The following is a 26,067-nucleotide window of genomic DNA, read 5'->3' on the forward strand; positions in this document are numbered from 1 at the left end:
AAACAGAAAAAAAAGAAATCTATTGCCTTAGAAGCCAGAGTGGTAATGGGACTGGCAAAGGGCATGAGAGTGGCTCTAGATGCCAATAATGTTCAATTTCTTAATCTGAATGCAGGTAATACAGGTGTGTTCAGAAGGATTCACCAAACTAAGTCCTTGGATGCAAGAGAGTTAAGATATTTATACCACTAATTTCTATTAGTTCACTGAAAAGAAAGGTTTGTTGCTTATATTGTTTGATCAACTTTTCATGCCCACATCTTGTAATTAGAGAAATTGCCCTGAAAATAATAATACACAATGTATTAACCATTATTACTCTCCTTCTATCTTGTTTTGAAAATTTGTAACTGTTTTTATTGCTTTTTCTCTTAAAAATACAAATAAATAAACACTTAGGATTTGTGAAGTTCCCTGAATATGTTATATCTCACTATAACACTGACTAAAACATTAAAAAAATAATGTCTAGGCCTCACTGTAGACAAATTAAGTCAGAATCCCAGGGTGATGAAACTCCAACTCTTGTATTTTTAAAAGCATCACTAGATGACTCTAATGTATGGCATGCCTGCAGAGTGAGGGTATTGCTCTGCTTACCCATAGCTCCTTGGAGCCTACACTCTGGCACACAGCAGAGGGGATGAGTTCCGGAGTGAACTACATCAGCGATGACATCCTGGCTCGGCTTTGCAGAAGACATTTGTCTGGATCGTCCCCAAACTTCAGCTTCCACCTCTGTATAATGGTCACAGTGCCATCTGCCTCCTGGGATTGTTGTAAGATAATAGACTTATAGCCCCTAACGGCTGTAACACCGTTTCTGGAGAAATGGTAGATACTCCTTTTCCTCCTTCCTCCCTAAGTTCCTAAGCACAGTGATAAACATGTTGCAATAAATGAACAGCACTCAGGCTCTCCAATTTCTCCTCCTGAATGAGTTTCTAAAGACTGAAGTAATATTATACTTCAGACTAATGATGTCAAATGAACATTGGAAATTTCTTGGCCAGCCTTCTCACGCTATTCAGCATCTGCTCACCCTGAGGGTGACAGGAGAGGAGGTGGATCCCAGGTGGACACAAACCACAGACCCTCCTGTGCAAAACTTGGCTCCTGTTCTCATCCCTCACAACAGAACCAGCCCTGTGCCACCAAAGACAAGGCCCAACTGTGAGCTGGCAAAAAGAATAGGAAAAAAAGCTTGTAAGACAAATCATCCATAAAATGTGCACAATGAAATCACTTTGCCCAAAATGCCACATTTTAGGGAAAACGAATGAACAAAACAAAACCTGGGCTAAAAGCAGAAGACCGGGGTTAAAGTTTTGAGTCTACCAGTGGTGAGCTGTGTGACTGTGGATAATCAAACTTTTCTGGTTCTTTGTCACATGAAAGTAATGCCATCTCTCCTACATCCTTTATAAAGGCACCATGAGTTTGAGATCAGATAAATAGAAAGCATTCCAAAAACAATCAAGCACCAAAGAAATGCAAGATGAGAATACAAGCTGGAAATTTACTTTGCTCAAAACTCTAATCATCTTCCCCTGGCATCCCAGACTGAGACAGACACTCTCTTGTTTTAACTGCTCTGAGCACACCAGGAGCCTCCACCGGCCTGAAGCTCGCTTATGTAAGAAGGGACTGCAGCATTGCCTGGCATGTAGCATAATACTTTGCTTAAGAGAAATCCTTGGAAATGCCTCTGCTGAAGTCCAAGGGCAGGCCTGGGCCTCACATTTTTCACAGAGGGGCTCTCAGTCACAGAACAGGGAGCTGTGGCTGGAGCAAATGATGTCATCAAAGATCCTCTTACTATGGTCAATGTCAAAATTAAGATAGGAAGTTCAAGGACAAACTGTGGGTTTTGTAGGCAAATGCAAGTTTTAAGATCAGTTTGCACTTTAGACTCTTGTCTGAAAAATTTCTAATGCTCTACCAAACATCAACTGAAATTTAGCCCACTCTGTAAAGTTGTTTGCTTTAAGTGAAGCTTTTGTTGACAAAAATATACATTAGTTGAATAGAAAAAAATTCCTTGACTGTATTTTTACTCCCACTATGCATTAGGACAGGGGAGAAAAATCATGTGAGTCACCCCTTTGCCCAGAAGCAATAACAAACCAAAAATAAAAATATAAAATATTCGAAGAGACAGAAATAAAGTTGAGAGCTCTTTACTCTAGAGCTAAGAAACGAAATAACTCGAATACCTGTTGGGTTCCTAAATGACTGGAAAACAGAAACTCGAAATTAACTATGGGCACTTTGGAACACCTTGTAGAGTACCAGTCGTTTGCATCCACAAACCAGTCCTGCGCCAGACCTGTGTCAAACATGCGGATGCCTGGGTTTGGGAGGGCATCAAATTAGTATCAAAAATAGTACTGTGGACTCTTGCTCTGGTTCCGGGGGGAAGAAAGAATCCGGTTGATGCAAACCCTGCGGCCAGAGCTGGACAACTCGTCCCTAAGTTTGGCGCGTCCTAGCTCTGCGCCCTCGCCCCCACCCCCGCGCCCAGACCTCAGTGCACGGCGAGGCCCTGGTAGAGGAGCGACCCGCGACAGGGGCTGGGAACCCCGGCTGTGGGAAGGAAGGGCGGCTCCTCTCCAACTCCGGCCCCTTGGCGCCCAGCCCCTGGCCCTCGGTGCTCCCCTTCCCCTGACCCCCTGTTCCCGGGCAAGTCACCTGGCTCAGCCGCTGCCCGCCTGTCCTCCGGATGCTTGCTCCCTCTAGCCGCGCTGCCGCCGCCGCCTCCTGGACGCGGCTCACCCTCCCGAGTCACGGGGCCGGCGAGCAGGCGGGCGAGCCTGTGCCAAGGCTGCGGGAACCGTTCTACCCGGCCGGAGCTGGGACCCTGCCCTGAGCACCGTCGTCACCAGGGCGAAACTGGAGAGCAGGGCTCGGCTCGCCTGAGCGGGGAGGGGCGGCTGCAACTTTGCTCCTGGACGCGGGGGAGGAGGGGGCGCCCGTCTCCAAACTCCTTGCCGCGCCGGCAACCTCTCCAGTCCAGGGATTTTTTAATGCTTTTTTTTTTTTTTTTTTAATATAAAAGGAAGTCAGATTCTTGCCCTCAAGTTCTTGCTGCTGAAGCTGTGCGGCTCAGCTGGCGGGAGACCGCGGGGCCGAACGAGGGGTGCGAGTGGCGCGCCCCGCGGGGTGCGCTGGTGGCGACGAGGCGAGGGCGCGCGGGGTGAGGGCGGCGGGAGGGGAGCGGCTACCCCGGAGCTGCCCGCCAGGCTCCTCCCGACCCTGCTTGGTGACCCGCTCCAGCCTGGAGCCGAGCCGGGGAGGGACAGCGGCCTGAAGGGACTGGGCCAGAGGCGGGGAAGCAATGACCCGGACCTGGATCGCAGAAGTAGGAACTGGAAGTGACAGCGGCGCAGGGCAGCAGCAGCAGCAGCAGTAACAGCAGCGGCGGCGGCAGCAGCAGCAGCAGCAGCAGCAACCACCCGGGTAGCGGTGGCAGCAACAAAAGCAGCGGTGTAGCGGTGACTGCCAAACTGCGCATGCTGCTGCCGCCCAGTCAGTCCTGAGCTCAGGGCTTCTGGCGGCTGGCCGGCCGCGGACCACTGCCAGAGGCTCTGGTGGGACTCCGGAACTCATGGACTAGCCATTTCCAGGGACAGATCGTTTTCTCCTCCACCCCCAGACTGCAACTCAGAACCTGCAAGCAGTCTCCTGAGCCGCTGAGACCCCCAAGCATAGACGCACTACTAGCCTCCCCCAGACCTTCCTCCTCCTTCCCGTAACTATCCTGCATGCCCTTCCTGGGCTGTGAAAACAGGCCCTACATCCAACAGTCTCTCACTCGGAAGGAGAATTAAAGGCTTCCTGATAGATGAAAAATATTTATAATCTCACTTGAAGTCCAATTTTTGCAGCAATACAACTTAGTTGGTAAAAGACTAATATAGCCACAGTCATGGATGATATTTAATTAACTCTTGGAAATTCCATTAAGAGTGTCAGATTTGCTCAGCAGGGGGGAGCAGGGCTTACCAAAATCCTCTTTAGTTCTTGCACTAGTCAAATTGAGCATCTAAAAATGCAGAGCTTTGCCCAGCGGAAGCAGATGGAAAGCAGCCAGTTCGAAGCAGAGCCAAACCATTAGACATTATCCAACCCCTACTGCAGTCATCACTTTACAGATGAGTCAACTGAGGCCTAGAGAGGAAGTCAATGACTTCACACAGGTGGCAGAGTCAGGACTTGAAGGAAGGTCTGTTGTACCATCATAGCCACCGGTTAGTTGCCTGCTCTAGTGCCTAACCTGAGCGAGGCGGGTGTGTGTGTGTGTGTGTGTGTGTGTGTGTGTGTTCTGCTGTCCTACAGCTGGAACTGTTCAATGGCAGGCGTCATCTTCACTGGTGGTCACCAATACAGCTGCCATGCCTGCAAGACTGCCTCCCTGAAGAATGGCCCTGGGAAATGGCAAATCGGCCACCCCTCAGTTTGGGGAGGGCCCCCATGCTGTTCCCTGACAAGGCATATGGAGTGACTCAGGGAGGCAGGAGGGAATGAGAGAGTGGGGGCAGGGAAAAAACCATACTGCTCCCAGCTGCTATTGGAAGAAAGGAGAGAGAGAAGGAGAGGAAGAGGGAGAAAGAGAAAGAGAGGGAGAGGGAGAAGTGAGGAAGAGGGAGAGGAAGAGAGAGAGAAAAACCAAACCTCATATTCATTCAATGAAATCCTTCAATAACAAAATATCTTTTTGCAAAGTGAGAAGCTGCACCCTGTAGTAGAACAGGGAGTACTAAGATGTCCCTCTGAAAGTGTAGGTAGTAGCGGAGATAGAGGATGAAGCAGCAGTACTTGCTGAGGGTGAGACAGGGGAACGGCTTGGATGAGAGCGAAGCCACCAGTGAGTGTATTGCTCTTGCTAGAACAAATGCAGCGCAAGAACCACCATCCAGGCCATTCCCAATTGACTAGAACGCTTGCACATGGTTCCGACTTTTGCCACCTCCAAAGATAAAGTACTGAAAAGCAAAAATCAAACCAACAAACCAGAAGCATTACCACTGCTAGAATTTCTGTTGCTGAAGGACTTTCTGATTGTTAGTGACCCTGCCTAGAAAGGAGAATGTTTTCATATATTCAGGAAGTTTTTAGTTAAGGCCTGAATATTCTACCTGCTTTCTCCATTCTGTAAGCAAATAAGATATATTTGGTTCAAAAACTATGAATGGGCTATAAAGGAATGAGAGGATGTCTAACTCACTAGGAAACATCAATTTGCAAAAAAAAAAAAATGAAATGTCACTTTCATCCACCAGTTTAGCAAACATGAAACATAAATAGTGCCTAATATGGTCAAAGACATGAGGAAAAAGACACTTTCTACATTACTGGTGGGAGTAAAACTTGGAAGAGTATTTTTGTAATAGAATTTGATATTATCTATCAAAATTTGTCATAATAATTCCATTTCCATAAAGAAAAATGTTTCAAGAATAATCATAAATGTGCACAAATTTTCCTGTGTACATACAATATATTTCACCAAGATTTATCTCAGAAATGGAAAATTGATTTGATATATGAACATCCCAATGCAGTACAATATACAAATACAATAAATGACCAAAAGCAACGATCATCTTACACAAAGCTGAACAAGCGTTTGACAAAACTCAGAGCTTTTTCATGAATTAAAAACACACTCACAACAAAGTAGGACTATAAAGGAACTTTGTCAACTTACTTAAGGGCATCTGAAAAATATGTCACAGCTGATATACTTACTGCCAAAAACTGGAAGCTTTCCTCCTTAAGATCAAAGACAAGGCTGTTGTTCTGATTCCTTCTATTAAATACTGTGCTTGAGGTTCCAGCCAGACAAATTAGGAATGAAAATAAAAGGCATCTAGATTACAAATGAAGGAGTAAAACTTCCGTATTCACAGATGGCATAATCGTATAAAAAATTATAAGGGAGCCGGGCGTAATGGCTCATTCATTCGGAAGGCTGAGGCAGGAGAATCCTTGGAAGTTCAAGACCAGCCTGGACTGCAAAGTGACCTCAAGGCCAGCATGAACTGCATAGTGAGACCCTGTCTCTCGAAGACAAAGAAAGAAAGAAAACTATAAGGGATCACCAAAAAAACCCTATTAGAACTCGTGTGCAATTTCTGCAGAGTTGAAAACGCTAAAAAAATCAGTTGTATTTCTACATATGTGCAGCGAAAAATTCAATTGCAAAATTAAGAACACAATTCCATTTGTAAGAGTATCAAGGAGAATAAAATACTGTACTTTTAAGTAAATTGAACCAAGGAGGTATAAGAATGTACACTGAAAACTATAAAACATTGTAGGGTGAAAATAATTAAGATCTAAATAAATAGAAACATATCCTGTGATTATGGATCAAACAAATGTTATCAAGGTGACAGTATCTCCCAACGCCTTCTGCAGAGGGAACTCAATCCCTGCAAGAGCAGAAATGGACAAGCTGTTAGTAAAATTCACCCAGACATGCACGGAACCCAGGTAATGCCATCTGTGAATAAAAATAGTTTTACTGTTTCCTTTGTAATCTGGGTGCCTTTTATTTTCATTCCTAATTTGTCTGGCACAGTGTTTAACGGAAGAGATGAGAACAACAGCCAAAATAAGTTTGAAAATGAAGGTGTGATTTGGAGGATTCACACCTTCTGATTGAATAATTTACTACAAAGCTGTGTAAGTCAATTCGATGGAAGAAAGAATTTCAATAAATGGTGTTTTATAAAACCCTGTATATGCTCATGCAAAAAAAATCATTTGGACCCTTATCTCCTACCACATATGGAAATTAACTCAAAATGGATCAAAGAACCAGGCAGGCATGGTGGCACACGCCTTTAATCCCAACACTTGGGAAGCTGAGGCAAATGAACTGCGATAAGGTCCAAAGCCAGCCCACACTACATTGGGAGACTGTCTCAAAAAGACAGAGAGAGAGAGAGAGAGAGAGAGAGAGAGAGAGAGAGAGAGAGAGAGAGAGAGAGAAAAGACAGACAGACAGACAGACAGACAGACAGGAAAGGATCAAAGGCCTTAATATAAGAAGTAAAACTACACCATTCCTAGAAATAGAAATAGGAGTAAATCGTCATGACTTTTGATAAACCACTTTTCTGATGTGACACTTAAAACTCAGACAGAAAACAAAACATAGATGAATTTGACTTCATCAAAAGTCTACAGATACTTCTTGTTTTTCAAAGAACAATATGAAAATTGAGGAGGACTTGGGGGGCATTTTGTTCCCAGTGTCTCAGCAGACCTCCTTCATCAGTTACCAGCTGTGCAGCTCTCTAGGGAGCCTAAGATGCTGTGACCTGCAGGAGAACACAAAGATGGAGGTCGCTTGGAGAGGCCAAATGGCTACCCTGGAGCCCAGGTTTCAGTCTGTCTGCAACCTGCTTCATCTCTGCCTCCCTTTCTCTGCCTTTGCAAATTGACCACTTCAAGCTGGCATTCTTTCTTTACTACATACCACCTGGACCAGGGGAAGAGCGCTTCTTACTTTTTATATGTTTACAATTTTTGCAGCATCAACAAAAATCCACTGAGCATGCCAGGCACTGTGCTAGGCACTGTGGGCCTGAGCAATACTTTATCGAGAGACATTTACAAGTCTTTGTGTTTATGTCTGTTTGCGAGCTACCTAGAAGCTTGAGACAGGATGGTTAATATAGTTGGCTCCTTGGGTTGCCCACCTCAGCTTTGCGTTTCATTCCCTATGTGTAGATTTTATGAGTCTTCTCAAAGTTCTAGGAATACCTCCTTTCGAATGATCCCTTCCAGACAGAATTCTTCCCGCAACAATACAATGACCACCCGGCCACGTTACAGGAGGACACTAGTGCGCATGCTTAAGTGCTGTGAAACATTAAGTATCTTTGTTGCTTTGACTCATTTATCACTGAGACAATCCTCTGCAATAGACAGTACTAATGATCCCATTATACAGATGAGGAAACAGAAGCATAGGGATGGCAGATAACTTTCCCTTCACACACAGTAATTGACGAGTAAAGACTTTAACTCACATCTATCACCCTAGAGAAGATACATGCTTACCCACAACACCAGATTCTGCCTAATTACAATGTTCGTAGCCTGTTCAGTCATCCTGAATTATCAAAAGGAGACAAAAATATGCCCAAAACCTTTTGAGAAGACAAAAAATTGCGATATATTTTTTAAAAAGACTTCTACCCCAAGTGAATAAAAGTATTTTAAGCACTTGTGCTTAAAAGAGTAAGCACTAGTTATCAGAAAAATCCCTAACAATGCCAAACGCAGGAGGTGTTTCTGTATCATCTAGTATTCTTAGAACTGCAAAGACACTCTGTATACCTTCTGGCAGCTTCAGAGCACAAAAATCATTGGCAACTTCACCAGGTTTTGTTTGAAAAATTAAAAAAAGAAAATGCTGTGATCTGTTCCATAGTAGACATCATTCCATAAGGGATATCATGTGCTGAAGCCATATCTACCTCAAAAGACACAGAGAGGTGGTGGGGGGAGGAGAAAGAGAGAGAGAGAGAGATTGAGCAATAGGGAATACTGGAATAAGATATTCTGAGACAGATGATGTAGCTTGATGCTAGGGCTAGATTTAGGAAAATACGAAGGAAGCAAAGTTTATCTGGGGACAAAGTTAGTATGGTCAATGACGATTATAATAAAAACTTGCTGAAAGTTACTCAGTTTCAGCCACTTTCTTAGGGGCCATATGTGCATGAATTAATTGAAATGTCATACCAATCCTATGAGATAGGTGGCACCATTACTCCCATTTTACAGATGGGAAGACCTGGGTATAGAGACACAGTTAAGTTACATGCCTGAAGTCACAAGCCACCGGTGGGAATCGCTATTTAATCCCAAGAAGTCTAACCCTAGAATCTATGCTCAAACCACTACACCTGTCCAGTCCTCCGGCTTGTCTACTAGTATAGAACGTTTCTATCCCTGGCCCTGTGCTTAAGGTGCTACATAAATAATCTCACAGATTGATTCAGGCTAGCACTCTTTGCCCTAAGTTATTATGCAGTTTCTCCTTTGATATTTTAAACAACTTCATAACATAGCTGTCACTGTGTCCATTTTACAGTCAGAACCACTGAGGCATAGACAAGTTGTAAGATGTACAGAATTTCCACACGTACAGAAGTTTCACCTCCTTTTCAGCAACACTACCTATACCTGTCAGGGTCTTACAATAAAAATCAGGCAACAGAGTTTAATATGCTCTTTCTACTTTAGGGGTAGGTTCTCACAGCTCTTCGTGCCCTCTATTCCCAGAGGTTAATGAAAAGAGTGGCCTTTCCTCTCCTCCTAATTCAAGGGGATTGAAGTGACCCTGTGGAGCAGTCAGTGGCCCACTTTTGGTTCCTCTTAGTACGGAAGCACACTCACAAAAGTTCTGTCCACAGAAGCCCGCTCTCACATCTCCACAAGCTCTGTCACTCGAGCCTGTTTACAGGACTTAGATGCTGTATGCAAAAAGCATCATTTTTGAGTTATGATTTGGGTTTATTTGGTTTAGAGCTGGTTTCTGGGAAAGAGAGGCAGCAACAATCTACCAATCTCAAATGTGGTTTCCATCACCCCTGTTCAGCTCTGTGGCTACTGCAGTGAAAATCCACCAATTCTTTTACTACCAACCTTCCATGGCAAAGGAAGGGCTCATGACAGTGAGGCACGTAACATGGGGGGCCTTACCTCCACTTGCAGGGCTGCACATCCTTTCAGGAACTCATTGATGTTGCTGAGGCAATTGGCTTCAGTTTGGGGCTCCAGACAGTACTAGAGAAACACAGTTCAGTGTCAGCTGGGAATGGTCATCTCATGCTCAGCAAACCATATGCATCGCTTGCTGATAGTAAGATAAACCAGGACAGCAGTGCTGTCGATCCAGGAAGAGAAATAACCGCTGAAGGAAGTGATGCAAATGACTAAACGGTTGGTTTTTGTTTCAAATGTTACCAAGGCATTTCTACTCACAAATGTTTTCTCATGTCTTCGAGCTAAGGGTGGTGAGGCCAAATGATGAGACCGAGATCCTTTTGGTGTGGGGTTCAGTTACTGCTTTCAAGCAAGAAGCAGATACTTCGAGCCTCTCTCTGTCCTCCGCATGATAACTTATTGAAAGTGTATTTTCCTTTAGGTGTCCTCCACATTTGGTCACATTTATATATATATTTTATCAGTCTCATAAGTTTAAGAAAGCATTAGTAATTGTACTTGCTCCATAGAAATACAAACTGGTTGGAGAAGGCAACAAAGCTGTACTCAACAGTCGTGTTCCATGATGAGTTCAAGAAAATAATTCTAGGACCCTACCTCTATGCTTATTTAAAGTGGATGCTTTAGAAATTATTCATTATCATGGTCATGAGCTTCCAACACAAAATATACCTTTAGGGTTTGTTTTTTTTTTTTTTTTTTTGAGAGGACAAGTTAGTTTCACTTTGAAGAGATGTTACATTCGAAACATACATTCAGTTTCTCTTATTTTTACAAACCTTATGTGACATTTCAAATTGTTTTTCCTAGCTGCTAAATAGTCCCTTCTTCAATGGATATCTTTAGAAAAGAAACTCTATCAATTTTTAGGCAAATTGTCGACAAATACCATCAAGATCTGTTGTAGATCATTCCATTCTCCCAAAAATTCATAAGTACCCTAAGTTTAAAACATGTTCCCAGTGCACCAGGAAATATAACAAATGTCTCCACAACAGAGCAAACTTGTGATATGAGTGTTTCCTGTCCCCTATTGTCACCAGTGCAGATGGCTTTTACCATGTTAACACTGGGGAGAGGCAGTTACAAAGCATAGCATTTCATTTTCCAATGTTTTCAACTTGCGAGAACAGAAAGACTGTCTTAACTCTTAGGAAGATATGAACGTAGGAGAGTCCCAGACAGTGGGCACCAGAAAAGCTGGAGTTACATTATTGCTGCTCTCTGGTGGAAAAGCACTTCTGAAGATATTTGCAAATTGCCTTACCTTGTCTACCAAGCCAGGCATAAGTCTGTTGATAAGTTTGCATAGCACTACCCCATTTTTCAGCGAGGACTTCAAGAACTCCTCTGGATCGCAGATGGTCTTTTTTGGAGAATCCAAAACGCCAAGAGATATAAGCCATGTCACGATTCGCTCTTCTGGATTCATTACTGCGGATGGTGCACTCTGAACAGCTCTCTGGGGCCGCTGCAAGGACTAAGCCACATCCGTGATTGCATCTGCTGTTGTCTTCCTTTTTATGAGTTCTCCTCTGCTGCTTGCAGAGCAAAGGTTTAAAACAACTTTTCTTAGACACCAGGGGAATGCGCTGGCAATGTGGGATTGTAAAACCACAGAGATCACACTCAAAAATGTGGAAGCAGATAAAAATTAATGTAAAAACCCTGGATAACGCTGGTTTGCTTTTTCAAAGCCTGCAAAACAAATTCATTAGGGTAAAAAAGGGAAGAAGAAACACACACAGGCGTGCACGCACGCACACACACACACACACACACACACAGAAACTCCCCCCAAAAACCCAACAGTGCGAGAAGCTGTAAGGAAAGGAAGTGAGGAGGACCCTAGGGAGGGAGGAGAAAAAAAAGGAAGCAAGTGCTTGGGGAGAACAGAGGTGAGCCAACACTTCAGGGGACCTTGGGAATGAGACACTCCCGGGCCAGTCTGGGAAAAACACTATCAATAAATAGTCTAGCTCCAGTGAAATCTAGCTTCTGTTAGGAGGAAGGTGCCAACTGGCTCTTAGGTCAGACAGATCTAAGCCTTGTGGGGAGCCGTGCTGGCTCAACAGAGCTCGAAGAGTTAGGGAGGCTGAGAAATTCCTCTAAGAAACAGCCCCGTGTCCTCATACTATCTCACAGAAATGCTGTGGGTGTCACGATCACTCTTTGCAAAACACATTGAGTCTCATGGTGACTACGTGCCAAGCAAATGAAGGCTGTGCCTGCTGTCAGCCATCTCTGTGTATAAGCAGAAGCTAGAAGAATGGCATTTTACTTTGCAGCCAAAAAGCTATGTTTAGGGAAATAAGCTAAGGATAACATCTGACATCCTGTTTACTTGCATTCTTTAGCAATTCTTTTTCTGGACCTGGTTCCACTACGCAGTCCAGCTGCAGTATCCTTAGCAAAGGCTCAGACACAGTCACATAAATGGGTAAAATACACTTAAAAACAGAATGTTTGAGAACAAAAGAGTGCTTGTCCTCTGTCTACACTACAGACTTGAAGGTTTGTGTTTCCCCAACAAGAAATATTCTGCATTTAAAATCCTGCTCTGAAAAAAATAAGTTAGTCTGTAACAAGAGATCTCAATTACTCTCAAATATTTTCAGAACCACTTAAAATAGCTATACTATTGAGAATTTAGAACGAAACCAACTTTAACAGTATAGCCTTATGTTGGCAAGTGTGAGGCATTTACTGTCCTGTCCCCCACGCATGAGAGACATCTGGTCAATCAGCCTTTTCCCCCTAAGCCTCAAAATCCTTTTCAACATAGCTTCAGGCATCTACTAGCAAATAACCAGCTTAGATAATCCTGAAAAATATTTGCAAAACTACTCCTTGCTCCATCATAACACTTAGCACATTTTACTAATATTTTGTGTTGACCTGCCCCTTGCACCACAGTGTAAGCTTCCAGCGTTAGCCACTTGTCTATCATGTTTAACACTCTGCACCCAGCAGAGCACTTGATACATACCATAGCCGTCCCAACAGTCAGAGTGAATGAATGAATCAATGAATGAATGCATTCAGATAGTATCCTTAGTATAGACATTATCTCATTATAATAAAGAACTTTTTGTTTATTTTAATAGTATAAGATAAATGCTTTGCTAATGCCTTTTTACAACGTTATCAAGGTACAACTGACAGCATAATGAATTGCACATACTTGGGGTATATAATTTAATGACGTATGTATACCCATTTGATACAATCATGCACACAATCTAGATAAACTTTTCCACCACTCTCAAAAGTATCCTTGTGCCCTTTCAATCCCTCCTCCCTTTCTTTCTGCTCCCCCATCTCAAGCAACCACCAGCCTTGTATAAGTGTTTTTAAGTTAGTTTGTATTTTTAAGATCTTGTATAAATAAAAGTACACAGTATGGTACTTTGTTCATGTGTTTTCTTAACATTATCATTTTGAGATTTACCCATGCTGTTATGTCTCTCCATAGTTCTCTAATAGGGGTTTGACCTTCGTATGTTTGGGATGGTATACTTGCAAGAAAAATAAATATAATTAATCGAAAGACTTTGACCCATGCCAAATCTATGTAATGGAAACAAAAACACAATCCATTTGCTGATAAATTCCCAGATCTGACCTACTTAAGAATATTTTTATATGTCCTTTGGACATTTTTCCCAATTGGTCATCAAAATTTTGCTCTACAGATAAACAAGATCTGGCAGTATTATTGAGGTAAATATCACTTATACTTTCTGACAAAGAACAAAGCTGGAGTCATTGTGGGAGCCCAGCTTAGTCTGAAATAGGCTTGAGCCCACTGAAGTCGCTTGCATGTCACTGCACCTCATTTCAGACACTGGCTATGGGGAATTGCTCTAAGCAAAAAAAAGAAAAAACAGAAAGGCAAAGCCCCAAGGCCAAAACAAAAAGGAAAAAAAAACAGTCCTATTAAAACAAAGAATGGAAGCTATGATAGGCATGGTATCACATCAAGACAGCCAGGAACGCCAAAGCAAGCAGCAAACAGCTAGGTGAAATGACTAATCACAGAACCCAGACTGGCCTGAGAAGAAAGTGAAGGCAGAAAGGAGCCGGTGACTAGGGGAATAAGGGGCGGGGGGGGGGGTGGAGACCAAGGTCACAGGAACACAAAGAGAAGGCTTGTCACAAGACCATGAGTACAATGAGCAGAAGTCTAGGCCTGCACCTTCTGGGCCACTGCACATGGTTCCCCAAGGGCTTGCACACCTCCTCCCCTCAGTGCTCCCTGAGTGAGCACTGTTTGGTTGGTTTTCCAAAATCATCTCTGCTTAAAAACACCTCAAAGGCTCCTCTACTGCCTGAAACAGTATTGACAAACAGCAATGTAGATAATACTCTTGTCTTGGGAGCACAGGAGGAAAAAGGAATGAGAGAATGGAGCATAAGCTAGAAAAGGTAGCATTTTGTTTCAAATAAGATCTATAGGAAATAAGGCAAGTGTGAATATTTATTAAAACTGGATGCTGGGCACACTGAGACCTCTTATACTACTTTCGTTATTTTAATGTGCTCGAAAAATTCACTACTGATTTGTTTTTGAATTTCAAAGCTACTGGGGAACTTGTTACAAAGAAGCTTATTTCCAGATGCTCTAGTTCAGAAGGTCGCCAGTGGAGCAGGGAAGTCTGAGTTATTAAATCCCCTCACACTTGTTCCCACACAGACCACGGTCACACTTGAGGAAACAAATGGGTTTCTAACTCTCCTCTACCCCAGATTCTGCCCACACCTAATCCACAGGAAGAACAGGCCATTATCACAGCCACTTAGTTTTCTAGGCTCTTCTACCTGTAGTGGATATTTTACCTCTCAGCATGCCTTTATATAGCTTTTATGGAAATGGACCTGAGACTGAAGTATGCTCTTATTTTGCCGGCTGCCCCAGTATTACGTTTTATTCGTGAGCAGTAGTGGAAAGACCTTGCAGGAAGAAGGGTTTTACTTCCTGTCTCCTATGTGCTCCCTCCACAGGCTGTTGCTGCTCTCTGTCTTTTCTAGTGACCACTTTCTGCACAGTGGGCAGCAGCTGCCTACCGCCCCTGGATGATTCCATAGCACAGTTTCTGAGAAGACATTTCCCATGGAACTCGGATTGTACAGAAGCACATTTTCAGTGAGCTCCAGAGGGCAGATGTCCAGCAAGTTGCCCGACTCAGCACCACAGCTACTTCTCTAGTGAGGCCTGGATCAGCCCTGGGTGGAAAAGAGGGTTGTCACAGCTCTGCGGCTATTGGCTGTTACAGATTGTTTTGATGTTTTCTACTACTCCATACTACACATACTTTCCCATTATATTCTTTTAGAATTCATTTTACTTATCATTAGCCAATCCTCTGACACTCTAGTCCTTTTTTATATTAATTCTTTATGTTAAACTTGCAAATTTACATTAAGCTTGTAAAAATGTAGAATTCTTTACATTAAACTCTCCTGTTCAAATTAAAACGTGATTTCTCCGTCTTGATGCATCTTGTTAGCTTCAAATAACACATCTTTTCCAGTTTAACAAGCCACTTGCAAGGCTCCATCTCAAACTTTGTCATCATGCAAACTTCTCAGCATCCTAAATCGTGAGTGCAAACATTATACTAACTAAACAACATACATGAGCTGGGAATGGTGGTGCATTCCTATAATCCCAGCACTTGGGACGCTAAGGCAGGAGGATCAATCAACTGATCTATGCCACAATTTAGAATGCATTGCAAAAACAATTGTGCTGCACGGAGAAAAGGGTAATCTTTAAAAGTTACATACTGTGTAATTTTATTTATGTGATCTCCTTGAAATGCCCAGGGGTCTCACAATGCCAGAAATACAATATATTTATAAATATTGCTGCTGACAAATACACAAAAGCATGGAGGATTACATAATCTTCTTTCCCAAAGAGAAATGGGTAATGTCCTTATCGAAGCATTAGTCTTGCCTTAAAAATTAAGGTAAGCAAAAAAATAAATAAAAAATAAAGAAGTGCCAAGAATTTAGCTCAGTGGCATAAGCGCTGCTTGGCAAGTGCGAGGTCATGAGTTCAATCCCTAGCACAAAAAAAATTAAGATAAGCAGATATTCTTGGGATGAGCAGACAATCACAGTTTTGGGAGTATTTTGCTACCAACCTGACCTCTGTTGATATATCAGGAGTCACGTCTTTCAGCTTATTTTACTCTTTAGATTTTGTCAAAAACTATTTGGCCATTAATATTGGTAAATGTGTCAAGGAAATAAAATCTAAGAGCCTGAGAAGATTTTCATGTGGAAATCACCAAACTGGATGACCAGTGTGGCCTCCTTACTCCACACTGTGAAGTGACAGGCAAGTCACACAGAACTGACTTCATGTATAATGGAACCTCTTTGTACAGTGGGTTGAACACTTTCAAAGAAGAATATGGAAAAGTCTTCAATAAGAGCTCATATAGTCCAACACCCTCAGGGGCACTGATGGAATGCTCATTCCACATGGAAAACTGAAGAAAATCATGTATGTGTAATGTAACTAGAAATAGAAGCCAGAGGAATCATGAGATACGCACCACACTCACTATCAACCATGCACCATTGAGAAATTCCCATTGTCCCATTTACCCGGATCAGCTCATAACTGTCTATAGCAAAATACTGAGAAAGACACCCATAGCAATCACATTTAATCATTAGGACAAATGATTCTGTATACTGAGCACCTTAGGGACTAAGAATGGCCATCTTTACAGGTCCACAGAGAACAAAGCTTAACGCAGGCAAAACTAGACACTCTGTAGTTTAAATTTTTTTGGTAAGATCTCAAATTGTGTTTTAAATATTTTTAAAAAATAGTTCCATTTGTACTTGAGCACCACATACTATTTTGCATAGCTGAACATTTTCAATATTTCTCTATATTAACAGTTCTGCTATAAAATTATAAATTCATAGAATATTTTTTAAAAGTATCCATGATGGAGGGATGATTTAAATTATAATCATCAAATTAAATACTTAAGTAGCTTCTAAAAAGAATAAAATAAATCATGGACTTAACCATGGAAAGATACCCAAAATATAGAAAAAGTTAAAAAGCAAATTTCAATATAGGATATATGAAATGATATACATTTTTTTTTTGGTACTGGGAATTAAACTCAGGACCTTGAGATTTCCAGGCAGATTCTGTGCCACTGAGTTACAACCTCAGCCCCAGTATCTTTTGAAAAAAATATGCCTAAATATACTTATGAAGAATCAAGGACTATACATGCATTATTACTGAAAAAATCATTAAATATTTCAACTTCAGATGCAGAAAGTTGAATTAATTACACTCTGGTTCACAATACACGTAGTTCCACATAAGAGGTATCCTTTCATTCTTCATTAATAAACACTACTCCACAGATGGCGTTCTAAAATACTAACAGTGACCAAGTAGACATGCTTTCTCATATAGTATGCTTGAGTGTGTGTCTTACATTAACATAAATGGTATGAGTCTCTAAATCTGATTGTTTCTGATTCTTTTTATTTAATGTAATAGTGTACTTTCCGGTTTTTCTTTTAGCACTACTTCTGCGATAATTCTTGCTATTTTCTGTATCCACATAAATGATCAGTCAAGCACCCTGGCCTTTCAATTGCTTTCCATTCTCACTTCTAATCTCAGTTTTCACTCTATCCACCTGCTTATTTGTATACCCAAATCCAAAGCATTACCAATAAAACAAAGCACCTCTAAAGCCTCGATTTCAAACATTCCACACTCCAAATGCAGTCTTGCGTCTTTCTAGCTCATTTCTTCTAGGAGTCCTATTTCAACAATTCTTTGATGTAATTTGATTCAGTACATCTTCATGGTTCGTTTCTGTTCTTATTTCGTCACATAGCATCACTTTTCTTCGTACCAGCTTACATTCCATGGTCCATTGTTATAATTATTTCCTTGCAAATGCCTTCACATGTTTGCTCTACCATGTCATCTGTCAAGAACACAACACTGAATTCAACTTTTCACTAGCTGAACGTGACTAGAGAAGAGCTTAAAGTGCTGGTGACTAACTTCACTCTATTTTTTCACACTGAAACGAGGCCTTTAGCACTGAGTAGCAATCTTAGCACATTTCTTTAGTTCATTTACCTTCCCTTTTCTTAGTCTATTTTGGATGTTATAACAAAATGCCACAAATTTAATGGCTTAACAATCGAAATATATTTCTCACAGTTTTTGGATGCTAGAAGGTCCAGAATCAAGGTGCCAGTAGATTTGGTGTCTCATGGGGGCTTACTCCATCATTGATGGTGCCTTTTTACTAGATCCTCACCCAATGGAAAGAGCAAGAGATTTATTTCTCTTGGACTTTTCATATAAGGAATACTATTCCCATTCATGAAGCCATTGCCCTCATGATCTAGTCAATTCTTAAAATCCCCACCTCCTACTATCATACTTTAAGGGAGAAGATTTTTAGCTGATAGATTTTATTTTTTTATTTTTATTTTTGGGAGGGCCAGGTATTGAATTCATGACCTCACACTTAACAAGCAAGTGCTTGAGCTGCTGAGCTAAATCCCCCTAGCTATAGATTTTAGAGGGACACAAACTTCAGACTAAAGCAATCTCCTCGTTCGTATAGTGGTGAAAAGAAACAAACAAACAAATAAAAAAAGACTATAGCAATCATTTTATCTAAAACTGCCCATTCTGATCAAATCTGAAAATCCCTATTTATCCCTCTCTCAGCTGAAGATCTTTCTTCTTATTTAACTGAGTACATGGTCATCTCTCTGTCTCCAAATCAACCAATCTCCCTGCATTTGAACCCATCTCTTGCACCCTATCTCCTGTTATAAAGGGTAAGCTATCCATGTTCCTACCAATCTTTCCTGTTCCAGTACTTTGGTCCTACAGTTATGTCCCACACCTCTTGTTTGTTATGGCTTATATCTAGATGTTCTCTCAAAGCTTGTGCACTCATAGGTGAGACTTAGATCGTAGGTATGTGATGCTAGATTAGGCTGTGTGATGCTGGGATTAAAGGTGTGTAGTAACTAAATTAGGCCACTGATTGGTTTAGCATAGTTCTGGGTGTGGATAATGGGAAGACCCACCTGTGTGTGGGTGGTGCCATCCAGTAGGTTTATAGCCTGAAGGAAACATAGAGGAAAAGAATGCTTGCTGCTTTTCTGCCTGCTCACCCATGAACTGTTTCTCCTCATTTCCCTTCTGCTGTGCCATCCTACCTTGGAGCCAGCCAACTATGGACTATGAACTATGAACTACAATAAACTTTTCTTCTTCTAATTTTGGGTGTTGGATATTTTGTCTCAACAATGAGAAAGTAATCAAGATATTGCTGTGCCTCTATATTAGTGAGTTTGGGATTCCATAACAAGGTACTACAGACTGGATGCTTAAACAATTTGGTTGCTTACAGTTCTAGAGCCTGAAAACCTGAGCCCAAGTGTCAATAAGGTTTACTTCATCTGACACCTCTCTTCTTGAGTGATGGATAGCTGTCTCTTATTCTGTATTCATCCAATCATCCGTTTCTGCATGCAAGTAACTGGAGGCTCTCTGTGTCTAAATTTCCTCTTTGTATAAATACATAAATCCTATTGCATTAGAGGCCAGCCTAAAGACCTCATTTTAAAAAAATTAACCACCTCTTTCAAGAGCTTTTAAATAGGAGTGTATCCTGAGGCTCTGGGAATTAGACTCCAACATATGAATTTCAACAAACTCCATGTTACCCTATCCAGTGGTCAATTAAAAGGCACCTCACTAAACCTCCTCAGTAGCATTTGCAACATTACTCCCTCATTACTCATTCCTTCTTGAAATCCAGGTTACTCTGTAAAGTTGTTCAGGTTGTCCATTGCTCAACATCCATACACCTAAACGAGTGCCATTTGTAATCATAAGCAACTTAAATATACAGAATTTTTATAATTCATAGACTCTCAGTTTAAAACACCAAGCATTTTAGATTGATGATTTTAAAAACCTTTTATTTAATCAATTCAACACCACTTTTCTTAGCTCTTTGAGAAGAAAGTTTGGAGACTATCAGAAGCTTGGTTTTTGACATATCATCACAACTAAAAATCCTACTTGTCATTCAAGTACAGTTGTTCTTGAAGGCATTGAAGAGAATTAGACATTATTTGATAAAAATTAATCTTCAAGAAAAATGTATTGGGGGAGGAGCAAAGATGGTGGATAGATAACAACTGGCTAGAGAGGCTCCTTGAGATAGTCAAATTAGAATTCAACATACTACAGAGTGGGGAGCCCAAAACAGAGGGAGATGAATTCTCTCATCCCAAAAAGACATTAAGCAGGTGACTTGCTGACCATCCAAGGTCCTACCAAGACTTGCCAAGGTCCCTCCACGATTTGCTGAGGTCCCACCAAAACTTGCTGAGCCATCAGAGGTCCCGCCACTTCGGCTCACAGGAGGCACAGTTACATTGAGTTTGGGGTCAGCCAGGCAAATGAAGGGCTGAGTCGGCAGGGTGCCTACTTTGACCTGTGGTGAGTGATGAGAGTGGAGCCATTCCATAAATAGGGGGGCTCCCGCGGATGACATTTTGGGACTGGGCAGGACTGGCAAGTACAGGACTGGCAGCAGTGACCTCAGTCAGTTGTTCCCTTCCCGAGCAGGATTGGTGGAGTGTGCTAGGCCTGGGTCATGTGACCTGGCTGGGACCCAATAGGTTATCCAAAATCAAGTGCCTATAGTGGTGGTGCACACTAACCACACTAACCTAGTGAAGCCTCAGAAGTTTGACACTGCAGGCCACAGCTACTTGACTGACCTGGAGGGGAGGGGGCAGCATATGCTGTCCCTGTCTGCAACTCATTAGGACACGGCAGTAGAAAGGGTTGTCTAGCCAGCACGGGTCAGAAGAAAGAAACAAAGAAAGAAACTGGGGCCTCCGGGAAGAAGCAAAAAAGATGGGAAGAGGAAGCAACAACAAAAAGTCCCCAGTCCCAACCCTGAGAACATTGACCCAGAACAGGTAAATACAAAGGAGAATGAGAACAGCAAACATGCAATATCAGACACAGTGCCAGTGGACATAAAGAGCTATATTTGGGACCTCATAGATGAGTTCAAAAGTGAAATATTTAGCCAAGTAAAGCAAGATATAAGAAGATTAATAAAAGCAGGCACAGACGGAAGAAGGGAGGAACTCAAAGGAGAGAACCATTTGATGAAGAACAGAAAAAATATAGATTACATGAAGCAGATTCAAAGAGATCACCAGGAAATTAAAAACTCTATGGAAAGATGTCAAATCAGCTTGAAAGGAACTAAGGATAGATTATCCAAACTGGAGGTTAATTTTGCAATGTGGGAGTATGAAAGGGAAAACTTTTTAAAAATAACAAGGAAACAAGCAATAACAATACAAAGGCTAGAAGACGACAAAAGGATCTATAACTTGAGAATAAAGAATGTGAATGAAGAAGCGGGGATACAAACAAAGGAACTACAAAGACTATTCACAGAAAAAAATTAAGGAAAACTTCCCAAACATACAAAAAGGAAATGACATTCTGACATATGAGGCATACTGAACTCCAGCCACCTACAAACAAAACAGAGCTACACCCAGGCATATAATAATCAAGATCCTAGAAATTCAATATAAGAACAGAATATTAAAAGCTGTTAGAGACAAGAAACAGATCACATACAAAGGAAGGCCCATCAGAATAATGGCAGACTTCTCAACACAAACCATCAAGTCAAGAAGAGCCTGGAGTGAAATATTCCAAGACCTGAAAGATTGATATACTCTGATAAACTGCCTTTAGAAATTAATGGAGAAACAAGATGCTTCCAAGACAAAGAGGAACTTGGGAAATTCGCAATCACAAATCCAACTTTACAGAGAATACTGCAGGGCATTCTAGAGAGAAAGAAAAGTACTAGGATTCCAGGATCAGTGGCAGAGAGGCCTCAATGAATGGAGCAGAAAACAGAATGAAGAAGATAAGCAGACAACTGATGGCAAAAAAAGAGCATAACAGAAATGAGGCAGAGAGGATTTTATTCAACACTGATATGATTGATAGTATCAAGTCTGAGAGTATAAACAACTACACTGAAGATAACAAGACTCTACAATATACATTCTGGTTTGATAACTGCTGGTTTTTGAAGTTCTATACTATATACAACATTGTGTTTTATTAATACTGTTATGTACTGATATATTCAATTATACTATGTCTAATGATATAGCTAATTCTATTGAAGATAACAAGAGACAACATAGGAACCATGGTAGAACTCTTTGTACAATGGTCTTATATGTTTATTTCATTTCATGTATGTATAGGAATACGTTTTTTTTTTTTTTTTGCCTTGCTTTGTTTTGTTTCTTCCTCTAATGTAGAAAGGATAGAAATACATGTTAAGGCTCATACATGGGTAGAATCTATAAACAGTTTATGAGAACTGATCTTATGACACATGATGAAATGAACAGATATTTTGAACAAAAAGAGAACACTAAAACACTCAGTGCTGATCCTGGAGTGTCATAATGTGAAACCCGGCAATAGTACTATTCTTTGTTCAGAGGGATATTAGCCTGCTTGGGTTTATTCAGTGTCAACATAATTGAAGATATGGATAACTGCATGTATGTTTAAGTGTATAGTATTGATAACCATATTTGTAAGTTTTTGTTGGATAGTTGAACAGAACTGGTTACAATCTTACTGTTTGAATCCCCACTTCATATGCTCCACTTTATTATCTTGAATAACTATTTGTAAGAATACAATCTGTAATCATCAACTAGTGATTTCTTACTGTTTAGTTTTTCTTTGAAATTATGTATTATTTCTACCTGTTTTCTGTTTTGTTTAGTCTTTCTTTAAATTAAATATAAAAAAAGACACTACAGTAACCAGTGCTGATCCTGAAGTGTCATGATGTGAAATCCAGCAATACTATTATTCTTTGTTCAGAATGATTTTAACCTGCTTTAGTTTCTTTAATCTAAACATAAATGAAGATACGGATGACTGCATGTATGTTTAAGCATGTGGGATTGACAGCCATGTTGCTAAATTTTTGTTGGACAGCTGAACAAAGCTGTTTGTTGTCTTGCTGTTTGAATTTCCACTTTACATGTTCCCCTTTTGTATCTTGAACAACTATTTGTAAAACAACAATATGTAAACATTAGTGATTTCTTACTGTTTATTTTTTTCTCTTAACATATGTATTATTTCTACCTATTTTCTGTTTTGTTTAGTCTTTCTTTAAATAAAATTTTTAAAAATAAAATAAAATCCTTTTAAAAAAGAAAAATGTATTAATAATGCAAACAAATTAAATGGTCTCAAAATTGACACCAGCTTCGCTGATGTAGAAACTCTACAAAAACAAAAAATATAAATCACTTCAAATCTATATCCAAGGTGAACTCATCTATCATCACTTTAAACTTTTTCTATATTATAGAAATCATTGTATTTAAAGGAAATATTTATAATAATTAAAGGATATCATAGCTGTGTTATTTTTCTATGCCATAAAATTCCATAGACTTAACGGCTTTACACAACTGATATATATTATCTCCTAGTCCTAGAAACCAGAAATCTCAAATCAACATATCAGTAGGGTCATGCTACTTTGAGAGATTCCAGAGGAGAATCCATTCCTTTCCTCTTTAAGCTTCTAGCAATTCATTCCATTCCTTAGTTTATAACCACAATCTGAGCCTCTGTTTTTACATTAACTTTTCTTGTGTGTGTACATGTTTTATCTCTCTCTCTTTCTCTTTTTTTAATTTTATTTAAGGAGAAAAAGAAAAAAACAGAAAAAGTTACAAGTTATACTGAATTTCAAAAAAATAAACACTAGGAAATCACAAGTTAATAGATTACATATTGTCATCTTAGAAATAGTTATTCAAGTTACAAAATTAAAGCATATAGAGTGGACATTCAAACAGTGAGACTGCAAGCAGTTCTGTTCAATGATCCAACAAAAAGTCAGTAATATGGTTATCTATCTTATACGCTTAAATATACATGCCGTTATATCCTATAGAGCACTTTTTTCCCTCTCTTTTTTACAATGACAATTACACATTTGGGGTTTTATTACTCCCACAGTTCTTATTACTTTTTTTGAAGAGAATAAAACCAAATGTGACATAACAATACAGAGTGAGTCAAATCAAGAGGATGGATATAGTACATAACGTAAAAACAGAATACAAGGTGATCAACAATGGTTACCATTATGCCTCTTGCTTCCTTAAAAAGAATTGCCTATATCATCAGTTATAATAAAATTGAACAAAACAGTAAAGAACAAAACCAATAAACCAAAACTTTGGAGACATTACAGGACTTCGAAACAAGATAATAGTCAAACCAGAATGGACATCATAGTGAACCGTATTGTCTTCACAGTTGTTGCCTATACTTTTGAACTTGGTACTATCAAGCAAAACAGAATAGAGGAAAATCAGTCAAAACAAGATGATGAGAGCAACATAGGGTTTCAAATCAAGTTAATAGAAAATCAAAGTAGGTTGCTATTATGTATCCTGCTATTTTTTATTTATTTTTCCCTTAATTAAAAAGTTAAAAAATTAAAAAATAAATAATAAAAAAGGAGATTGAGATAAAAGAGGACATAACAACAAAACAGCACAGGTCAGAACATAACCATTTAAGCAAAATAGTGTTTCACCACAAGATATCCCGACATAAAAGTAGCTACCATAGTATCTCTTTCCTTGAAATCCTTGAGAATAACTTTGTATATAGAAGCATCAAATATATCAAGACAATGTAAAGCCATTCAAGAAAATGACAGCATTACAGGTTATTTAGAATCAACTAACAGAAAATGAACAACGGTTTCTGTATAATCTCCTTGTCTATGAAAGTTTTTGTTTATATTATCACATATAATAAAATCCAATAAGATACAACATGTTAAGACCAATGGAGATAGAAGAACAAAAGCTTGATGGGACTTCAAAACAAGATGATATTAAATCAGCACTAGCTATTATGATGTCTTGTTTTCTCCAAAATAGCTGTTCATACAATCCAACCTTCTCTGCCTCATTTCTGTTGAGCTCTTTTTCTGTCATTAGTTGTCAGTTTGTCTTCTTCATTTCACTTTCTGCTCCATTCATTGTAGCCTCTCTGCCACTGTTTCTGGAATCTTTGTATTTTTCTTTTTTAGAATGTCCTGCAGTATTCTCTGTAGAGTTGAATTGGCAGTTGCAAATTCCCCTAGTTCCTCTTTATCCTGGAAGCACCTTGTTTCTCCATTAATTTCTAGGGACAGTTGTACAGGATATATCAATCTTGGCTGGAGGTTATTATCTTTCAAAGCTTGAATTATTTCCCCCCACGCTCTTCGTGATTTGATGGTTTGTGCTGAGAAGTCTGCTGTAATTCTGATGGGTGTTCCCTTGTAAGTGTTCTGTTTCTTGTCTCTGACAGTTTTTAATATTCTGTTCTTATATTGGATTTCTGGAATTTTGATTATTATATGCCTGGGTGTAGTTCTGTTTGGGTTGTAGGTGGCTGGGGTTCTGTATGCCTCATACATCTGAGTATCTTTACCTTTTCCCATATTAGGGAAGTTCTCCTTGATTATTTCTGTGAATAGCCTTTGCAGGTCAATTATTTGTATCCCTGCTTCTTCCTTTATATTCTTAATTCTTAAGTTATAGATCCTCTTATCATCTTCTAGCCTTTGTACTGTTACTGCTTGTTTCCTTGTTATTTTTAAGAAGTTTTTCCTTTCATGCTCCCACATTACAAATCTGTCCTCCAGGTCAGATAATCTATCCTTAGTTTCTTTCAAGGTGTTATGCCAGCTTTCAATAGAGTTTTTAGTTTCCTGGTAATCTCTTTGAACCTGCTTCATGTATTCTACATTTTCTCTATTTTCTCCATCAAACAATTCTCCCCTTTTTTTCTGTTCTTCCATTCCACCATCTGTTTTTTCTTGGGAGGTGCTTAGCATTTCTTTAAGTATTCTACTTATATCTTGCTTTACTTGGTTAAATACTTCACTTTCAACTCATCTATGAGGTCCCAGAGATACTGCTTTATGTCAATTGGTGCCGTGCCTGATATTGCATGTTTTCTGTCCTCATTCTCCTTTGCATTTACCTTTCGTGGATCACTGTACTCAGCATTTGGGGCCAAGGATGCTTTCTTGTTGCTCCTTCTTCCCATATTTTTTGTTCCTTCCATACAAGCATATATAGGAGGCCTAGTTTCTTTCTTTGTCAGTTACAGTT

General features: G+C 40.2%; 1 protein-coding gene across 7 annotated transcripts in view; it reads right to left on the minus strand.

Annotated features, from left to right (window-relative positions):
* The window catches only part of Arhgef6 (Rac/Cdc42 guanine nucleotide exchange factor 6), a 121,806-nt gene extending 110,269 nt beyond the window's left edge, over positions 1-11,537 (minus strand). For 3 of the 7 annotated variants that reach the window (XM_063246459.1, XM_063246457.1, XM_063246455.1), the window contains exon 1: positions 3,349-3,481. Coding sequence is in view for 2 of the 7 variants with exons in the window: in XM_063246461.1 (XP_063102531.1) it covers positions 9,727-9,810; positions 11,018-11,182 (249 nt within the window). In the remaining 5 variants the exon portion in view is untranslated. The other 4 variants (XM_063246461.1, XM_063246456.1, XM_063246458.1 and 1 more) reach the window with 3 other exon arrangements.
* Between the last annotated feature and the right edge of the window lie 14,530 nt (positions 11,538-26,067).

The sequence above is a fragment of the Cavia porcellus genome, unplaced genomic scaffold, assembly GCF_034190915.1.
Source record: "Cavia porcellus strain 051 isolate PalLab524CR breed Dunkin Hartley unplaced genomic scaffold, mCavPor4.1 scaffold_3, whole genome shotgun sequence".
NCBI classification, from domain to species: domain Eukaryota; kingdom Metazoa; phylum Chordata; class Mammalia; order Rodentia; family Caviidae; genus Cavia; species Cavia porcellus.